Source organism: Pristiophorus japonicus, chromosome 18 (genome assembly GCF_044704955.1).
Source record: "Pristiophorus japonicus isolate sPriJap1 chromosome 18, sPriJap1.hap1, whole genome shotgun sequence".
In the NCBI taxonomy this organism is placed as follows: domain Eukaryota; kingdom Metazoa; phylum Chordata; class Chondrichthyes; family Pristiophoridae; genus Pristiophorus; species Pristiophorus japonicus.
The window spans coordinates 107,624,848-107,643,756 of NC_091994.1; the positions used below are offsets into that span (position 1 = coordinate 107,624,848).

The 18,909-nt window shown below is 47.9% G+C and overlaps 1 protein-coding gene across 4 annotated transcripts in view; it reads right to left on the reverse strand.

Moving 5' to 3' along the window:
* Nucleotides 1-18,909, reverse strand: part of slc2a5 (solute carrier family 2 member 5) — a 61,952-nt gene that overhangs the window by 17,601 nt on the left and 25,442 nt on the right. For 3 of the 4 annotated variants that reach the window (XM_070860504.1, XM_070860506.1, XM_070860505.1), the window contains 7 exons: nt 15,997-16,157; nt 14,193-14,317; nt 8,950-9,102; nt 7,500-7,625; nt 5,805-5,992; nt 3,723-3,833; nt 3,509-3,610 (listed from right to left, as the gene is read on the reverse strand). In XM_070860504.1, coding sequence (XP_070716605.1) covers nt 3,509-3,610; nt 3,723-3,833; nt 5,805-5,992; nt 7,500-7,625; nt 8,950-9,102; nt 14,193-14,317; nt 15,997-16,157 — 966 coding nt within the window. Of the gene's footprint in view, nt 1-3,508; nt 3,611-3,722; nt 3,834-5,804; nt 5,993-7,499; nt 7,626-8,949; nt 9,103-14,192; nt 14,318-15,218; nt 15,273-15,996; nt 16,158-18,909 lie in introns of those variants that run through there. The other variant, XM_070860507.1, reaches the window with a different exon arrangement.

The window sequence follows — 18,909 nt, forward strand, 5'->3', positions numbered from 1 at the left end:
CAATGGGGAAAGAGCAAGGGCGATGGATTCATTGGATAGCTCTACCAAAGAGGCACAGGCACGATGGACCGAATGGCCTCCTTCTGTGCTGTATCATTCTATGAGTCTAAGATGAAAAACGTTGGGTGTGCTGATAGCTATATTGCTTGGAGGGTCGGATCACCAATGAGGAGATCCAAATGCTAATCCCAGGCCCTATACCATTCACACTCTGAGGCAGGTTTGCCCAACTTAATCAGGAAAGAAGCAGCTGATTGGAGGAAGTAGAGGGTAGGGGAAGGGCGTAAGGGGAAATGGGAGACCCCTTCAGACAACACGTCAGTCCAGTTACCGGTGGTAGAATCGTTACCTTTCAAAACTCCACTCCAAAGCTAAAGTTAACGGTTTCTTCCTTTACTTTGTCAGGCTTCGTCTATTTTCTCCCATGTGACCTACTCTGAGGGAACAATTGCCCAGGTTGCTACGTGTAGTGATATCGTAAAAAAGAAAAGCAAAAATATCAAAAAGGAAACAGAAACTATGCCGCTATTCAATGAGATCATGGCTGATCTGTATTTTAACTCCATCTATCCGCGCGCAATTCCTCTCCTCTTTCCACCCCATATATCTTGGACTATCTGCTCTGTGCTGTGCCATTCGTCCCCGATATCCTGGCCAGAGGCTGACTGGTGTGGAATTGTGGATACGCTGCACGAGATGGACCACAAGTGTCAAATGCCAGCAGTGGCAGTATTCGAGCTGCTGACAGGTGATATGATTCATAAAGATATGTGGGTAAAAAATATTCAGTTTCAGTTCCTACAATACACTTAAAAGAAAAACTTCATTGGCTGTAAAGCGCTTTAGGCGTCCTGCGGTCGTGAAAGGCGCTATATAAATGCAAATCTTTCTTTATGCGTGAAGACTCAGATATACTTACCAGAGATCCACTTCAACTCAATTTTACTATAACCTTTGACAGCTCAGGTAAATTGATGAACTTAACGGAACAAAATTAATCGATTGCTCAGATCTGACCATTCTTTGTAAAGCCAGGAATCAGTAAAGCTCGGGTCTCAAAATTCTTGCCCCTCGCGATAAATTAGGGTTACCGCGAGAGCGGGGGGCGCATGGCCCAGCAGCGCTACGCAGTGGGCCGTGTGTCACTGCCACATACGAGAGGCTCTTCGCTGAATTAAAGGGCAGGGCCCAAGCTGCATACTCTGTATACAAGGTACCCGGCGTCCTGGACCACCGACCAAAGTGGCACCGGAGCAGGAAGCGAAGCGGGAGGTTTTTTTTCGGCAGCAGCTGGCCATCTCCCCTCTAAGTTTCTCCCCGGTAGCGGCCCGCCGGGTATGCGTCCCCTGAAGCTGTAGCTGTTATCGCCCGTTTACCGTTGCTGCCTGGGGTCGCCGTGCGGAAGGTGGCAGTAGGCCCCAAAATGCATCAGTAAAGGTTTTGAGGCTTTCTCTCCCTTCCCCGTGGACTAAGAGGGCCCCGAGGTAGCTTCCTCTGTCTTTAGTCAGCCCCAGGCATTTACGTGCTGTAGGCCTGGGTCTAATCCTTCAGTGGAAGCCTTGGCCCGATGTCCTGCCCCTTCAACACCTATTCGAGTACTTCAGCAGCATCCCTGTGGCATGGACTGCTGAGAGGCTCTCTCTCACTGGTGGGATCGCGCTTGCTGGCAGGGGAGTGGGGCGCGACCCTGGGGGGGGTGGGCAGAGTGGGATGGAATGGAGATCAGTCTGAGAGGGGTGGAGTTCTGCTTCTTCGATTGATTTGTGGTTAAAACAAAACTCACCATCGGTTCAAACATGAAGAATGGCCACTTGAGTAAGGCAGAGGGTTGATTGATTGATTGATGTAACTGCGATGGGTGCGAGGATTATTGATGTACTTGATTTTTTTTTTTTAAAAAGCATCAATGAGCAATGCAACAAGAAATCAAGTAAGTTAATATCAAACTCATGTTATAAATAAATGAGTGGGATATGTTCAGACGATATGAATAAATGATCACTCTCATAGTATAAGATGCATTATGAATAACCCGATTGTGCTTTATCCCAGTGCTTGTGGCCGTAAACTTGAGGTCATCCAAAACCCTGCTGCCCGTCTCCTAACTGGCACACAATCTCGATCACCCATCACCCCTGTGCTCGCTGACCTACATTAAGCAATGCCTCGATTTAAAATTCTCATCCTAGTTTTCAAATCCCTCTCTGGCCTCCTCCACCCCTCCCCATCTCTGTAATCTCCTCCAGACCCACAACCCCCCCCGAGATGTCTGCGCTCTTCTAATTCTGCCATCTTGAGCATCCTCGATTTCAATTGCTCAACCATCGGCGGCCGTACCTTCTTTTGCCAAGGCCCCAAGCTCTGGAACTCCCTCCCTAAACCTCTCCACCTCTCTACCTCTTTCCTCCTTTAAGACGCTCCTTAAAACCTACTTCACCTGTCCTAATATCTCCATACGTGGCTTTGGTGTCAAATTTTGTTTGATAACACTACTGTGAAGTGTATTGGGACGTTTTACTACGTTGAAGGTGCTATATAAAAGCAAGTTGTTGTTGTTGAGCAAACAGTGGGAGCCAATTACAGCTGGGACATTAGCACTTTGAGAATGATTGAGGAAGACATCAGGCACATGTGCTTAAGGTCCCATTACTTTCAATGGGAAATAAACTCACCTTCACAACTATAACCATGACAAGCTATAACACTTAAAAAAAATAAAATGAGGACACAAACGGAGACAGAAATTCACAAAGGTTTTTGAATTATGGTGTGATATCAGGGAATGAACACTTATCACCTGTGTATGAAATTACTTTGTTCACTATTTCAGCATCAGTGTTGCCGTTTAAATAAATTGATCGATGCCTCTGTTAAAAGAATTTTACCTGCATAATGCACTGGTCTGCTTATATTGCACAGCTTAAGTTCGAAGTCAATGGCTCCCTTGTGGCACGTCAACAGCGACCCCTCATTCTGAACGTTAACAGCCAGTGGCTCAGTCAGTAGCACTCTCGTCTCTGAAGGTTGTGGGTTCAAGTCCCATTCCAGAGACTTGAGTACTAAAATCTAGGCTGACACTCCAGTGTAGTACTGAAGGACTGCTGCACTGTCGAAGGTGCTATCTTTCAGATGAGACGTTAAACCGAGGCCCCCATATGCTCTCTCAGATGGATGTAAAAGATCCCATGGCACTATTTCGAAGAAGAGCAGGGGAGTTCTCCCCAGTGTGCTGGCCAATATTTGTCCTTCAATTGACGTAACGAAACTAGATGATCTGGACATTGTCACATTGCTGTTTGTGGGAGCTTGCTGTGCGCAAAATTGGCATTTCCCACATTACAACAGCGACTGCACTTCAAAAATTACTTCATTGGCTGTAAAGCACTTTGGGGCGACTGGTGGTCATGAAAAGGCGCTACATAAATGCAAGTCTTTTTCTTTTATTTGCGACATGGTATATATTTTTAAACCCTGTCGGCATCCACAGAGGATGAGCCTTTCAACAAACCTGTAGGTTCAGGCACATTGTTAGGACCGCACAGGCAGTGCAGCAAATCGCAAATCCCACCAGGAGAAGTATCCTGCGCCCTGTGGATTCCACTATAGAAACCTGCGGAACACAAAGACAGTCGGAGCTTAGTCTGGTGAATGTACTGCAGTCATATCCAACTCTAATAACGTCTGGCAAAGAGTGATTATATGAGAGCCTTATTCGGACTTACTGCTGCTATGGTCATGAAGACATTGACTGCTCCCGTGCCAACAGTGACATACTGAATGTCATTTTCCTTTACCCCTGCTGTTCGATAGATGCTGTCTGCATAATAATATATCTGTAAATGGAAATATTGATAGTGGAAAAAGAGCGATTACTAATGCAGATTTTACAGTGTTATTAGGCTATCAACTGTTGCCAATTTTCCTTTACAAGTTACTAATGCAGAATTTATATTCAAGATCTTCATGTAATCTCAGATAGCAATGCACATTTTAATCTCATTTACAAAAGCTTTGCATTCCTCTGCTGGATAGAGAAAGAAGAAAGAAAGACTTGCATTTATATAGTGCCTTTCACGACCACAAAAGCACTTCACAACCAATGAAGTACTTTTGGAGTGTAGTCACTATTATAATGTGGGAACCACGGCAACCAATTTGCACACAGCAAGCTTCCACAAACAGCAATGTGATAATGACTTATAATCTGATTTAGTGATGTTGATTGAGGGATAAGTATTGGCCCAGGACACCAGGGATAACTCCTCTGCTCTTCTTCGAAATAGTGCCATGGGATCTTTGACGTCCACCCGAGAGAGCAGATGGAGCTTTGGTTTAATGTCTTATCCAAACGACAGCACCTCCAACAGTGCAGCACTCCCTCAGCAATGCACTCGGGTGTCAGCCTAGATTTATGTGCACAAATCCCTGGAGTGGGACTTGAACCCATAACCTTCTGACTCAAAGGCGAGTGTGCTACCTACTGAGCCACGGCTGACACTGACACAGAGGGGGAACCAGTCAGGGTTCCTGTACCTGATTGTTATGGGTGACCCTACCCCTAACCCCTGAAGGAAATGTGTGTGTGTTGACGTCGGTTCAACACAGGATTGGGGTCCACTGTGATGCATCTCACAAATGAAATACCTGCTGACACTCACTTTCTAGGCTCAAACATGAAGAAAGACCACATGAGTGAGATACCGGAGGCAAGAGGACCACCTACCTTTCACCCAGACCTAACCTCTCTAATCGGCATTATTGTACCACCACCAGCAACCTGTTTAAAATGCACGATTTAACACCAGCGTCAAAATAACCTCAATTGGAAAATCTAGCGCATCCCTGATTTTAATCGTTCAACCATCAGTGGCCTTGCTTTCAGCTCTGGAACTTCCTCCCTGAACCTCTCCACCTCTCTACCTCTCTCTCCTCCTTTAAGACGCTCCTTAAAACCAACCTCTTTGACCAAGCTTTTGCTCATCTGTGCGAGTATCTCCTCATGTGGCTCGGAGTCAAATTTTGTTTGATAACGCTCCCATGAAGCACCATGGGAGGTTTTACTATGACAACAACAAGGACTTGTATTTATATAGCGCTTTTAACGTCGTGAAATGTCCCAAGGCGCCTCACAGGAGTATTATGAGATAAAAAATTTGACACCGAGCCGCATAAGTAGAAATTAGAGTCATTGGAATCGAGGAAGACTTGCTTCTACTCTTAGAATGAGTCCTTAGGTGGCTGAACAGTCCAATACGAGAACCACAGTCTCTGTTACAGGTGGGACAGATAGTCGTTGAGGGTAAGGGAGGGTGGGACAGGTTTGCCTGCGCTTGTTTTCTGCATGCACTCGGCGATGAGACTCGAGGCGCTCAGCGCCCTCCCGGATGCACTTCCTCCACTTAGAGCGGTCTTTGGTCAGGGACTCCCAGGTATCGGTGGGGATTTTATCAGGGAGGCTTTGAGGGTGTACTTGTAAAGTTTCCTCTGCCCACCCTTGGCTCGTTTGCCATGAAGGAGTTCCGAGTAGAGTAGGTGACCAAAAGCTTGGTCAAAGAGGTATGTTTTAAGGAGTGTCTTAAAGGACGAAAGAGAGGTAGAGAGGTTTAGGGCGGGAGTTCCAGAGTTTGGGCCTTGGCAACAGAAGGCACGGCCACCAATGGTTGAGCAATTATAATCAGGGAAGCTCAAGTGGGCAGCCTTAGACGTTAAAGGCGCTACGTAAATCCAAGATGTTGTTATATAAATGCTAGTTCTTTTCTTTATCCACTACATGTGTTGATAAGTACTTTGGTTTCATTACTTACTGCATTGACTCCAGATAGCTGCTGTCCCATATTCAGAACAACGATGGATATGAGCTGCCAGCGCAGCGATCTGAATGAGCAGAGATTGCGCACAGACTGACGACCTTCTGCTTTCTCGGATTGGTCTTCCAAACGCATCTCCTCTATTTCGTCATCCACGTCGTCCCAGCCTCTGAGCCGCCTTAAAGCTTGAACACAATACATTTGAGCTCCACTATTTATAACATCGCGTTTTAGTTACTTTCTATTATATTTCGAGGTTTCCTTCAAGCGAGGATGGACTTGTTTCAGTCTGGGGCGGATAGCACCCCATACAGGAGGACATTAATCGGGCTCAGAGTGGTCTCCTGGACTAGTTTCGAATGCCTAGGGTAGGGATCGGGGGGCAAGAGTCAGAGAGGTATTTTCCAGATTTCTTTGCCGCTAATTGTCCTGGGCTTATATATGTTTTTTTTTTGCCTCTCTCTCGCTCTGAGATGACATGGATTTCGGGTGGGGCGGGGAGTAATATTCCCTCTCATTATTTTTGGTGCGTGGCCCATTCAAATTTCCACGCATGCGCGTTTTTTCCACACAGAAGCCGGTGGCCAGCCTGCGTGGGACCTCCAGACCGCTGCGTGGCTGTGTGGCCCACAGCTTCAGGGGAACGTTGGTAGCGGAGTGGACGTATTGTGGATGCGCAAGACATCATGGCTGCCGAGTTTTGGATCACCTCTAGTTTATGAAGTGCCTTGGAACATTTTACTACGTTAAAGGCGCTATATAAATACAGGTTGTTGCTGTTGAGTGACAAACACAACTGTCATGTGAGTTATAGTGCAGGATGCGAGTCGCACTCTGCCAATCAGGGAACAGCTCTGTGCCTGCATGCTTACACAATCAGGGCTCTGCTCCCCTTCATCTATTTCTTAATGTCGGAGTGTGAATGGGATCATTTGACTTTCAGCAATATTGGAAAGATGTTGCAGCGAGTTTATGGAGTGAGCAGGAGATCATTAGCCCCCTGTTGGGTACCATTTAAAGCTGGCTTCACACTACACAGGAGCTACCCTGCCCACAGTGTCAAGCCCAATTGGGTCGGAAGAAGCCCATTGCAGGAGGTCGGACACTGCTTGGCTTTAGTGCATGTGAAGTCAGATCAGACTTGTAATGCCGGAGTTGTGCAGCCACTTCCACATCAGCGACCGAGCAAATCCATCTCACATCAACATGTAAGTCATCATCATCATAGGTGAGCCCTCGAACGAGGATGACTTGCTTCCACACCAAAAAGGTTGAGTTCATGGATGTTTCAATGAAGGACCCGATGTTCCAGTCCAGAACTCCTCCAATTGAAGGGGTGGAAGATGCCTGTGCGTGGATTTTTTTAACGTGTGGTGACCGTTGCACATCAGCCACCACACGGGCTTGACAGAGGTCGGCCTTTATCCAGTGGCAAGGGTTAACCAGGACGACTGGAGACCTGCTCGGCTGCACAGAACTGGTGCGCACACATATCGCAGTGTGGGCTGGCCCGTGCTGTCCCTGGGCCCTCGGCTCTGCTGGGCCCCGCACCCTTATTTGCCGCACCTCCGTCACGATCTCTCGCTGCCCAACTCTTGTCACATCTCAGCCATGATCTCTCACAGCAAGTGGCAGTATGACGGCAGCCTTGAACCAAAATCAGTGCCGTTTGGCCTTATTTTACGCAGTTACCTGCTCTTGCTCCCACTTCATTGCCTTTTTGGATCAGCATGTATCTGGGACTTTCAGGGGAAAAGGGTAACAGAATTAGCTCCACAATGGCAGGGATTCCAGTCAGTCCCAAAAGTAACGGCCAACCTAAAAAGAACAAAAAAAGAGAAGATAAGGGCCGAAATCCAGCCTCCCGACAAGTCCCGTTACCGCCGGAAAGCAGCGCCCACGCAGGGGAGTCGAATGGCCGCCAAATTTTAGTCGAATGACCGCTGCTCGCGAAATTCTCATGGTGCTTTTTCCGGCGATCCCCAGTTCCGCCCTGTTGCTGCCGACCCCTCCTAAGTGCGTCATCAAAGTGGGCACCGCAGATTTCCCGCCCCGCAAGCAAAATTCACCTAACCGTTTCTTCTGTCGGTGCACTGTGTGCAAAATAGCGGTGTAGCCGCCATTTAAGGTGAGGGCGCACTGCTGCGGACGCCATCTTATTTTTTTTGTCAGCCGACTGCCAGGTCGGCCCGGCAATTATGCTCCCGGGCTTGGCCGGGCCGCCAACAGGCAAGCTGGCACCCCCTCTCTTGGGTGCCAGGCCGCTGGCCCATCCGAGACCCTCCCTGGTGGCCCAGAGCACCTAACTAAAATAATGGCAGAGCTCGCAGTGGCTCTCCCCTTTAAATGAAGGAGAGCGACGTGGTGATGCACACCCATCATGATGTCATCAGCGCCAGGCTGATGACGGACAGCGGTGGAGACTCCGCCCCCATTATGACTGACTTCCGCCCAGCTCGGAAAAGACAAAGCTGAATTTTGCGCAAGAGGCCACCGCAGCGGTGAAAACACAGGAAAAACGGTAGGTGCGACCCGTTTCCAGCGGTGGTGAATTTCGGTCCCAAGGACCTTTGCCTGTTTAAGTTGGTTGCACTCTCTCTGGAGTCAGTGGGTTGTGGGTTCAAGTCCCATTCCAGGTGCTTGAGCACAAAAACATAGGCTGACACTCCCAATGCAGTGCTGAGGGAGTGCTGCATTGTCGGAGGTGCCATCTTTTGGATGAGACGTTAAACCGAGGCCCCGTCTGCCCTCTCAGGTGGACGTAAAAGATCCCTATTTTGAAGAAGAGCAGGGGAGTTATTCCCGGTGTCCTGAGCCATTATTTATCCCTCAAATCAACATCACTAAAAATAAACAGATTATCTGCCCATAATCACATGGCTGTTTGTGGGAACTTGCTGTGCACAAATTGGCTGCCGCGTTTCCCACATTACAACAGTGACTACACTTCAAAAGTATTTCATTGGCTGTAAAGCACTTTGGGACGTCCAGTGTTAGATAAAGGCGCTATATAAATGCAAGTCTTTCTATCTTTATAGTGCCTTTCATGACCTCAACAAGAACAATAACAACAGCAGACACTTTTTTTTTGTTTGCATTTACCCCATTGTGCCCGAGACGAATATAACCAGGAGATGAGTACCTCTTTCATTGGCAAGAATGCTTCTTATTCCAAATATCTGGGCAATCAGGATTCCGATTGTAATGAATAGCTGAGGCATCACACCGATGGCACCTCGGAGGTTCTTAGGTGAAAGTTCGCCCAGGTACATGGGGACCACGTTGGATGAGAGGCCTAGATGGAAGAGCAGGAACAGTCATCGATTTGTAATTAAGCACAGTTCCTATTTTTTTTAAATGAATGAATGACCTGAGTTTGGCAACAGTGTCCTGGATTTCCTGGTGCTGGGCGGGAGTGGGTAATACTAGTCGCAAATTCCCCCACTGCAGGATTTTAAAAAAATCTCCTTTTGCTGCAGTAAAAGCCAAATTTAAATGTGCAAGTACCCACCGACTGGTTTTAGGCAGTTTTGCAGAAGAGGCAGATGTAGGGGTGGGGGGGGGGTGCAGTGGCTGCAGCCCCAGGCCCACCATAGAACACAGGCCCACCGAATAAATGTAGGGAAAAAAATATAAGGCCTCCCAAATAGGCTAAATAGAATAGACAATAAGAGGGGAAAAACAAGGCCGAGGAAAATATTGTTTATTGGCCTAATGTGCACATACCTATTTTTGCAGAGACAAGATCTTTACTATTTACAGAAAATTCTGGAAATCTCAGCAAGTCAGGCAGCATCTGTGGATGTTTTTGGTCGGATTTGAACTGAAACATTAACTCTGCTTCTTCTCCACAGATGCTGCCTGACCCACTGAGATTTCCAGCATTTTCTGTTTTTATTTCAGATTGCAGCATCTGCAGTATTTTGCTTTTGTCTTTACTATTTATCTGTATTATTTAACTGTGTTATTATATAATTGAAGTCATCCAAAACGCAGCAGTCTGTGTACTAACTAGCACCAAGTCCCGCTCACCCATCACCCCTGTGCTTTCTGACCTACATTTGATTGGCTCCCAGTTATACAGCGCCTCGATTTCAAAATTCGCATCCTTGTTTGCATATCCCTCCATGACCTCGCCCCTCCCTATCTCTGTAATCTTTTTCAGCCCCACGATCCCACAAGATGTCTGTGCTCCTCAAATTCTGGCCTCTTGAACATCCCTCATTATAACTGCTCAACCATTGGTGGCCGTGCCTTCAGCTGTTTGGGCCCTAAGCTCTGGAACTCCCTCCCGAAACTTCTCTACCTCTCCTTCCTCCTTTAAGATGCTCGTTAAAACCTACCTCTTTCAACAAGCTTTTGATCATCTGCCTTAATTTCTTCTGTGGCTCGGTGTCAAATTTATCTGTTTGTCTGTAACACTGCTGTGAAGCGTCTTGGGGCTACGTTAAAGGCGCTTTATAAATAAAAGTTATTATTATGTATTTAATATATAAAATATATGTTGATATATAATATACAATATATTATGGTATAAGTCCACTGTAGTAATTTGTTTTATTTGTTTCAAGTCAGACCAGCTATCACAGTCATACCCAGCCCAACACATAACTATCGGCCCATTTGGGTCAGTTTGCCCGAGGCCCATCAGGCCCTGCCAGCCATTGTTCTTCGATGTCGCAAGAGGAGTGTGGACAACAGTAAGTTTGTTGAAGGAAATGAAGGCCATTTACATTGGCCCGCAGTCTGCGGTCAGCGGTGAAGCAAAGCCAGTCGTTGCTGGCCCTGGAGCGAGCTGCCCACAAAGATCTCGTGATCTGTGTCGAGAAGTTCGGAGTTTTCCAACGCGTGGTTCAAATATGCAGAGTACAGTGGGGGAATCCCTGAGCGCAAGCTGCCGTGGCGACAACAAGCTGTCTCAGCGGCCAATCAAAACGCAGAATTCTCACAGACAGTGAACCACCATCAGAGGCAGTCCCTAAAATCGAGGAAGACTTGCTTCCACTCCAAAAGTGAGTTCTCAGGTGACTGAACAGTCCAATATGGGAATAACAGTCTCTGTCACAGGTGGGACAGACAGCGGTTGAAGGAAAGGGTGGGTGGGGAGTCTGGTTTGCCGCACGCTCCTTCCGCTGCCTGCGCTTGTTTTCTGCATGCTCTCGGCGACGAGACTCGAGGTGCTCGGCGCTCTCCCGGATGCTCTTCCTCCACTTAGGGCGATCTTTGGCCAGGGACTCCCAGGTGTCGGTGGGGATGTTGCACTTTATCAAGGAGGCTTTGAGGGTGTCCTTGAAACGTTTCTGTAGTGTATGAATAAAGAGTCTGACCAGATACTGAGAGCTCAAAGTAAAGTGCGACCGTAGTCTTTTATTGCAGTTCTCCAGAGTGCCTCTCCAGCCTGTGAGGCCTCCTTAAGTACAGGTGCTCCCAAGGGATTGTGGGATCCTTTGGGACTCCAGGGGATGAGCCCTCTGGTGGTTAACTAAGGTATTTACAGGTTTGCATATATAAAACAGTTTCCTCTGCCCACCTGAGGCTCGCTTGCCATGCAGCAAACCAGGAAGTGGGTAAGCTCTTAAAATTCTAACTTTTGAAAACTGTTAAGAGAGAGAGCAAAACAAAGATTGGGGCTCTCACATGGATAAAATAACGATGGACAAACTTTTTTTTTTAATAAATATTTTTTAAATACCCTAAAAATTTTAATTTTTGTTAAAGTGGATAAATTTGACACTGCAGAAAATTAAAATAAGTTTTTCAAGGCCTTAACCTTTGTTAAGCAATCAATACGCTGCTAAATCCCCAGTTGCACCTAAACCAACAGGGTCCAACTTTTAGTGGGGAATTGAACAGCGTACTTACTGCGGAAGAGCCGAACTTTTTGTCAGTTTGCCTGATTTGAGAGATTTCTGTTGGGGTGGGGGGGGGGGGTTGCGGTGATGGGGGAGGGGGAGAGGGAGACGGTGGAGATGGGGGAGGGTGGTGACGGGGGAGGGGTGTGGTGACAGTGGTGATCGGGTGGTGATGGGGGTGACGGGGGAGGAGGAGGGTAGGATGGTTACGGGGGAGGGGGTGAGGTTGATGGGGGAGGGGGGGTGGTGGGATGGTGACGGGGAGGGGGGCTGTGTGGTGGTGACGGGGGAGGGGGAGGGTGGGGTGGGGACGGAGGAGGGGGAGGGTGGGGTGATGATGGGGGAGGGGGAGACGGCGGTGATGGGGGGGTGGTGACGGCGGGGGGGAATGACGGGGGAGGGGGATGGTAACGGGGGAGCGGTGGTGACGGGGGAGCGGTGGTGACGGAGGAGGGGGATGGTGACGGAGGAGGTGGGGGGGGGGGTGGTGACGGAGGAGGGGGGGTGACGGAGGAGGGGAAGGCACAGCAAAGCCTGTGCAGGAGCAGTGAATGACAGACCGTAACTTCAGGATTTCCGTGTTAGGCTGTGCAGGCGCTAAATGCTGAAGTTGCGGTCAGTTTCAGAGGCGAAATGACACTGAATATCTGTCCGCCCCCCCCCACACTGTGAATATCTGTCTCCCCCCACACTGGGTGAATATCTGTGTCTCCCCCCAACATTGGGTGAATATCTGTCTCCCCTCACACTGGGTGAATATCTGTGCCTGCCCCCCACACTGGGTGAATATCTGTCTCCCATCACACTGGGTGAATATCTGTGCCTGCCCCCCACACTGGGAGAATATCTGTCTCCCCCCACACCTTCATCAGGACCGCAAATTCTGGGCCATTGAGTTGCTGGCTTCACCAAATACTGCGGAGCAAGGTTGGAGTGCAGGAATCCTGTCTGTCCGATGTGAGCAAGACCCTGATAAACAATGCTGTGCTTTGGACAAAAGCAGCCACCGCCTTGTTTTATCCTCAATGTCTACAAGCACTGCTTTAGAAAGGAGAAATCGATTGATGGGTTGGTAGTTCTGTAAAACATGCCCTGTGTGCCAAACCCCAATAGGTCCCTACTAACGGGCACTCGACACTGGGGAAACATTGGAGCCAACAAGAGCCATACTGTTCCCATTAGCTCTGGGCAGTGTTGTGTCGTGGTTATGGAGCAAGTAATTACCCAGCACTTGTGAGTTTAAATGCTGTGAAATTGAATTCAATAAAGCTGATGTTTGTGGGCAGGCTGCTGTACTGGTGTCGAAAACCAAATTCCCTTTGTGCAGGAGACAGATATTCACCTAATGTGGGGGGGAGACACATTCACCCAGTGTGGGGGGAGACACAGATATTCACTCAGTGTGGGGGGAGACAGATATTCACCCAGTGTGGGGGGACGACAGATATTTACCCAGTGTGGGGGGAGACAGATATTCACCCATTGTGGGGGGAAGACAGATATTCACAGTGTGGGGGGGGGGGAGGAGGGAGATATTCACCCAGTGTGGGGGGAGACAGATATTCACAGTGTGGGGGGGGGGGGGGGAAGACAGATATTCACCCAGTGTGGGGGGGAGGGGGGAGACAGATATTCAGAGTGTTGGGGGGGAGATAGATATTCACCCAGTGTGGGGGTGGGGGGAGACAGATATTCACAGTGTGGGGGGGGGGGGGGCAGATATTCACCCAGTGTGGGGGGAACCAGATATTTACCCAGTGTGGGGGGAGACACATTCACCCAGTGTGGGGAGACACTAAGTCACCCAGTGTTAAACAATACATCACCAGATAAAACTGAACTCCATTAATATTCATATCTGTACTGGCACAGGTCACGTACTGAGGAATTAATATCACAGAATCACAGCCATGTCTTGGCATATTGAAGACTAGTTGTTCTTAAGCAATTTGACAGTTAACAGTTTGTTTCAATTAAACATGCTAGGGAGTACCAGGGATCACAAATGTAAGCTGTGTAAGGCCAGATCTGGGTTAGATGTCAGGAGATGGTTCTTTTCCCAGAGAACAGCGGGCCTCTGGAACATCTCGTGCAGTGAACGCTGATTCGCTGAATTCCTTTAAACGAGAGCCGGACCTGTTTCTGGCTGGGGCGGAGATCGCCTCTTACAGAAAGTAGGTACTGCAGGGAACTCAGGGCCAGAGTGATCTCCTGGACTAGTTTCGATCACGTCGATGGGTCCAAGACGCATTCCCCAACTTAATTTTCCCCAAATTAGCCTGGGGATTTATCGAGCTTTGTTGCCTCTCCCAGGAGATCACACGGTGCCGGGTGGGATGGAGTGTATATATTGTGATACACAAGGTATCGCAACTGCGTGGGACAGGCTGGGTGGACCAGAGAGTCTTTACCTGTCCGTTATTGTTCGTATGAAATATATCAGCTTATTGTGGACTAATTAAATACAAGCTGCCTCAAGGTGGTGTGGGAGTTACCGCACGGGGCTTAATTCGCTCTGGGTAGCCTTACTTACCTGCACAAATTCCAATAATGATTCTCCCAACAATTATTATTTCGAATGATTTTGATGCTTGACTTGTTCCCATCAGTATCGCTGGCACGATGGAAAATATATTATTAAACAACAGAGTGCCCTTCCTGAAAAAAATTAGGGAAAATAAATTGTGTTAAGATATGAAGAGGTGTTATGTAAACTACCTTAATAGTGCAAAGTCCAAAGGATGCCGCAACTTGGCATAATATTGCTTTCCATGTAACACGCATTTCTAAAGCCACATGCACTTTATTAAAAAAACACAAAGTTTAGAATAACTTATTTCCGAATTTTCTCCTCTCTTCTGAAGACACCGAAGGGGCAAAATTCTGGAGTGCCCCGTTTGGGGGTGGTGACCTTTGCGAGGCATGTCCCCGGCAGCCTCACGGGGCGCTGCCCAATTTCTGCCGCGGGGCGAAAACGGGTCGCCATGCACGACGAAGACATAATCACTGGGGCGCTACTGGTTTCGCGCCTCCGCTCACTCCTGCACAATTTCACGGGAGCCGGTAGCGTTTCCCCCCCCCCGCCCCACCCCTCCTGCCTGGCAGAAACACTTTTGTATCCCGTCTGCGCCCTCTGGAGGCGTCAACGAGAGGCGCACAGCAGGGGAATTTCGCCCCCTGATTCTTTCTGAGCTAGGGTGCAATGGGTGCTGGTGGCCCTCAATACTTTGATCAAGTGATCTTTCTTCATGTGTGGGTCTAGCCACAGTTTGATTATGGGGTGCATCACAGCCAAGCGAGGCGCGGGTGCCACGGGGCAGTAATCAAGAATGGGAAGGAACCCGGACTGATCATTCCCCGTCTTAGTCCCATGACGCAGAGGCCAATTGGAGGAGGTCACCTTCAGTCTTGACTCAGATCTGGAGACTGACACTGCGGCCTTCTTATCTGTGTGGCTCAGTATTGCACTGAATGGTGCATCTTGGTCCCAAATCATTATTATTCCCTGATGATTGGCTGCTCATTATCTCTTCAAAATCTGTTGTGATCATTTCCTCACCGTTAAAATGTCAGTGTTGAAGTCCTCGCATATCAGTGACACAGGAGCGTTAGTTATCACTCATTGACGAGAGCATGCAGAAACCAAGCGCACGCAGCGGAAAGAGCGTGCAGCAAACCAGTCCCACCCTCCCTTTCCCTCAACGACTGTTTGTCCCAGCTGTGACAGAGACTGGTTCTTGTATTGGACTGTTCAGTCACCTAGGGACTCATTTTTAGAGTGGAAGCAACTCTTCGTCGATTTCGAGGGACTGCCAAAGATGATGAGTTGTCGCTGAATGAAAGACTATTCAACGAAGTTCATGCCTGGAGTTAAATTCACCGATCCCATGCTCCAAACAAGGAGCAGCTCTTGGACAGAGCATGTGTTGGAGGTAGGGCTCCAACACTAAAAATATAATAGCAACGTGAAGTGACTTCAGGGCTCTAATATCATTCAGGGCACACATGACAGTGAGCGACTGCTGAGGCTACACTCAGTGTGGTTATGCTGTCACCTGAAACCTTCAGTCAGATGACTGCCTTGTAAACACTGTGAGGCAGCCTGTATTCCATGTTTGGTCGTCTGATCTGCTGTTGCCCGAGAGAGCTGTGGATGCTGGGTCATTGAATAAATTCAAGACAGAGATCGACAGTTTCTTAACCAATAAGGGAATAAGGGGTTATGGGGAGCGGGAAGGGAAGTGGACCTGAATCCATGATCGAATCAGCCACGATCGTATTAAATGGCGGAGCAGGCACAAGGGGCCGTATGACCTGCTACTATTTCTTATGCTCACCTGCCCAGTTTATTTACCAATGGGGCGACCATCAGCGACCCCAAAAATCCTCCGAGTGGATACATGGAGACGGTGAGAGACCACAGCAAAGTCTGGAAGCTATTGTTCATGTAGCTCTCATATCGATCAAAATACGACTGGTTGTAGAACTGCCGCATGTACTGGAAGACATAAAAGAATCGTCAAAACACCAACAATGTTCAGAGCATTCAGCGTCATCATCGCAGGACTGAGTTGCCAACGTTGGTTACATTGGATTTCAATTGAGGAATAGATTTTCTTTTGGCGTAAAGAGGAACTGGAGGCATCGGCTTTATCATCGTGACATTTTGACAATAACGATAAGCGCCTGTTGCACTTTACATCATGCTCAGGAAAGAAAGAATTTGCATTTATTTAGTTCCTTTAGGAAGTCTCAAAACTCTTTGCAGCCAATGAATTACTTTTGAAGTGTTGTTATACAAGGAACTGCAGCAGCCAATTTGCGCACAGCAAAGTTCCACAAAGAGTAGTCAATGAAATAACTGCGTAATCGTTTTTTTGGGGGTGATAGTTGAGGGATGACTACTAGCCGGTGTAATGTATGCACCTATGAGCATGCTCACAGGCTTGTGGAGCTGTTGCATCGTGCCGTCCGGAGGAGGCGGGGGTCCCCGATGGAGTGCACTCTACACGGGAGTCCTCCCACTATTCATCGGGGACTTGGCCTGGAGGGTGGTGCACGGAGCAGTCCCGTGCAACAAATTTTTAAGCCGGTTCATGGGCTCCCAGGCTGCCTGCAATTTCTGCGGTCTGGAAGAGTCCGTGTTCCATGTTTTTATGGAGTGTGCGAGGTTGCAGCCCGTTTCATTATTTAAAGGGGCTGCTCCTCAATTTCTGGTTGCACTTCAGTCCCACACTCCTGATCTTTGGGCACCCTGTGCGGAGGGGAGCGGGTAGGTCCGAGGGCCTCCTCGTAGAACTGCTCCTGGGCACGGCCAAGGGTGCCATCAGCCGGTCCAGGCAGCGGGTGGTCGAGGGGGTCGTTCAGCCCGACTGCCTGCTTCTCTTCCGCGCGTACATCCGCGCCAGGGTATCCCTGGAGATGGAGCATGCAGTGTCCACCGGTACGCTTGCGGCCTTCCGCGAGAGGTGGGCGCCGGAGGGACTGGAGTGCATCGTTACCCCCGGCAACCAAATTTTAATTTGATTTTATATGTTTTAAAGTTTAATTTGCTTTAATTGCCGGATTTTTAGTGTCTCCCTCCCCTTTTATAGGGGGCACTTGTAAAATATATGGTTTTAATGTCCCCAAAAAAACCAAAAAAAACCTACAAAAATACAAAAAAACCCCCCCAAAAAAACAAAAACAAAAATGTTGGAAATGTTTGGAGTGTCCCCCAGATCGGGGTGGGGGGCACGTGATTTAATGTTTATGTTTGCCCCAAAGAGTTGTGGGGCTGATTTCTGTCAGGTGACACCGGGCCACTCACTGCTACTCCAATTGGTCCAGATCAGGGGGCACTTGATCTCATGTTTATTTTGTTCCCCCCCCCACCCCCCACAAAAGAGTTGTGGAGCTGTTGCGCTGATGGACTTAGCCAGTCACGTGATGTTCACAAGACTCAGTAAAACCCTGGTTAATTGAACTCAGCTTCTCCACGATGAGGCATGCAGTTGTGAGCCTGGTGGGTGAACCGGTCATGTTCAGTTTGATTGTTAAACCTTTGCTAATAAATGTGTAGCCATAAATTCTTAAACAAAGAACCCATGAAACAAATACATTACAACCAGGATATTGGGAAAACTCCCTGCTCTCTACAAATAGTGCCATGGCATTTTTTTTTACATCTACCTGAACAGCTAGATAGGGCCATGGTTTCACTGTCTCATCGAAAAAGTGGCACATCCAATAATCGAGCATTCCCCCAGTACTGCACAGAGATGTTGGTGCAGATTATATGCTCAAATCCTGGAGTGAGCTTTAAATCCACAACCTGCAAACTCACAAGCAAGACTGTGTAATCGAGCTCCCCCCTCATGGACCAATGTGGTAATGCAACTACTGGTGTAAGTGAGAAAAGGATCACGTGACAAGGTCACACGATGACAGGTTTTCTGTGTTGGAGTGTGTGTTTCTTAGTGACGTCGTAAGAATGTATCACAGACTAGTCCCGATACTATTTACAGGGTGTCATTCTGCTTAGGGCCCTCATAGAAACATAGAAACATAGAAAATAGGTGCAGGAGTAGGCCATTCGGCCCTTCTAGCCTACACCGCCATTCAATGAGTTCATGGCTGAACATGCAACTTCAGTACCCCATTCCTGCTTTCTCGCCATACCCCTTGATCCCCCTAGTAGTAAGGACTTCATCTAACTCCTTTTTGAATATATTTAGTGAATTGGCCTCAACAACTTTCTGTGGTAGAGAATTCCACAGGTTCACCACTCTCTGGGTAAAGAAGTTTCTCCTCATCTCGGTCCTAAATGGCTTACCCCTTATCCTTAGACTGTGACCCCTGGTTCTGGACTTCCCCATCATTAAAAGGGAATCATATTTTATAATTGAACATTTCTCTGTTTCAACACCTCCTCTATACGTAATTCATCTTGAAAGCTGAACATCAGCACTCGATATTTAATACACGTATAAAATGTTTGTTGTCATTACCCCTTGTTATAATGATGTAGCGTTACCGAAATATCGTAGAAGGTGTGTCGGAACTGAAATAGATGACCTTAGCAAGAGGTTGTTTTACTGCCTGGAAGTCTCATTATGTAGTTCAGTGATTTTTATGATATTGTTTGCATTAACACAGCCTGTACTGTGAATTGAGAAGTGGGCTGCTTAGAAAATGTATGGTTGAGTGATGAATAGTATTTTGCAGTTCAGTTATTTTACCTATTCTTGAGTGAATTGAATATTTCACAC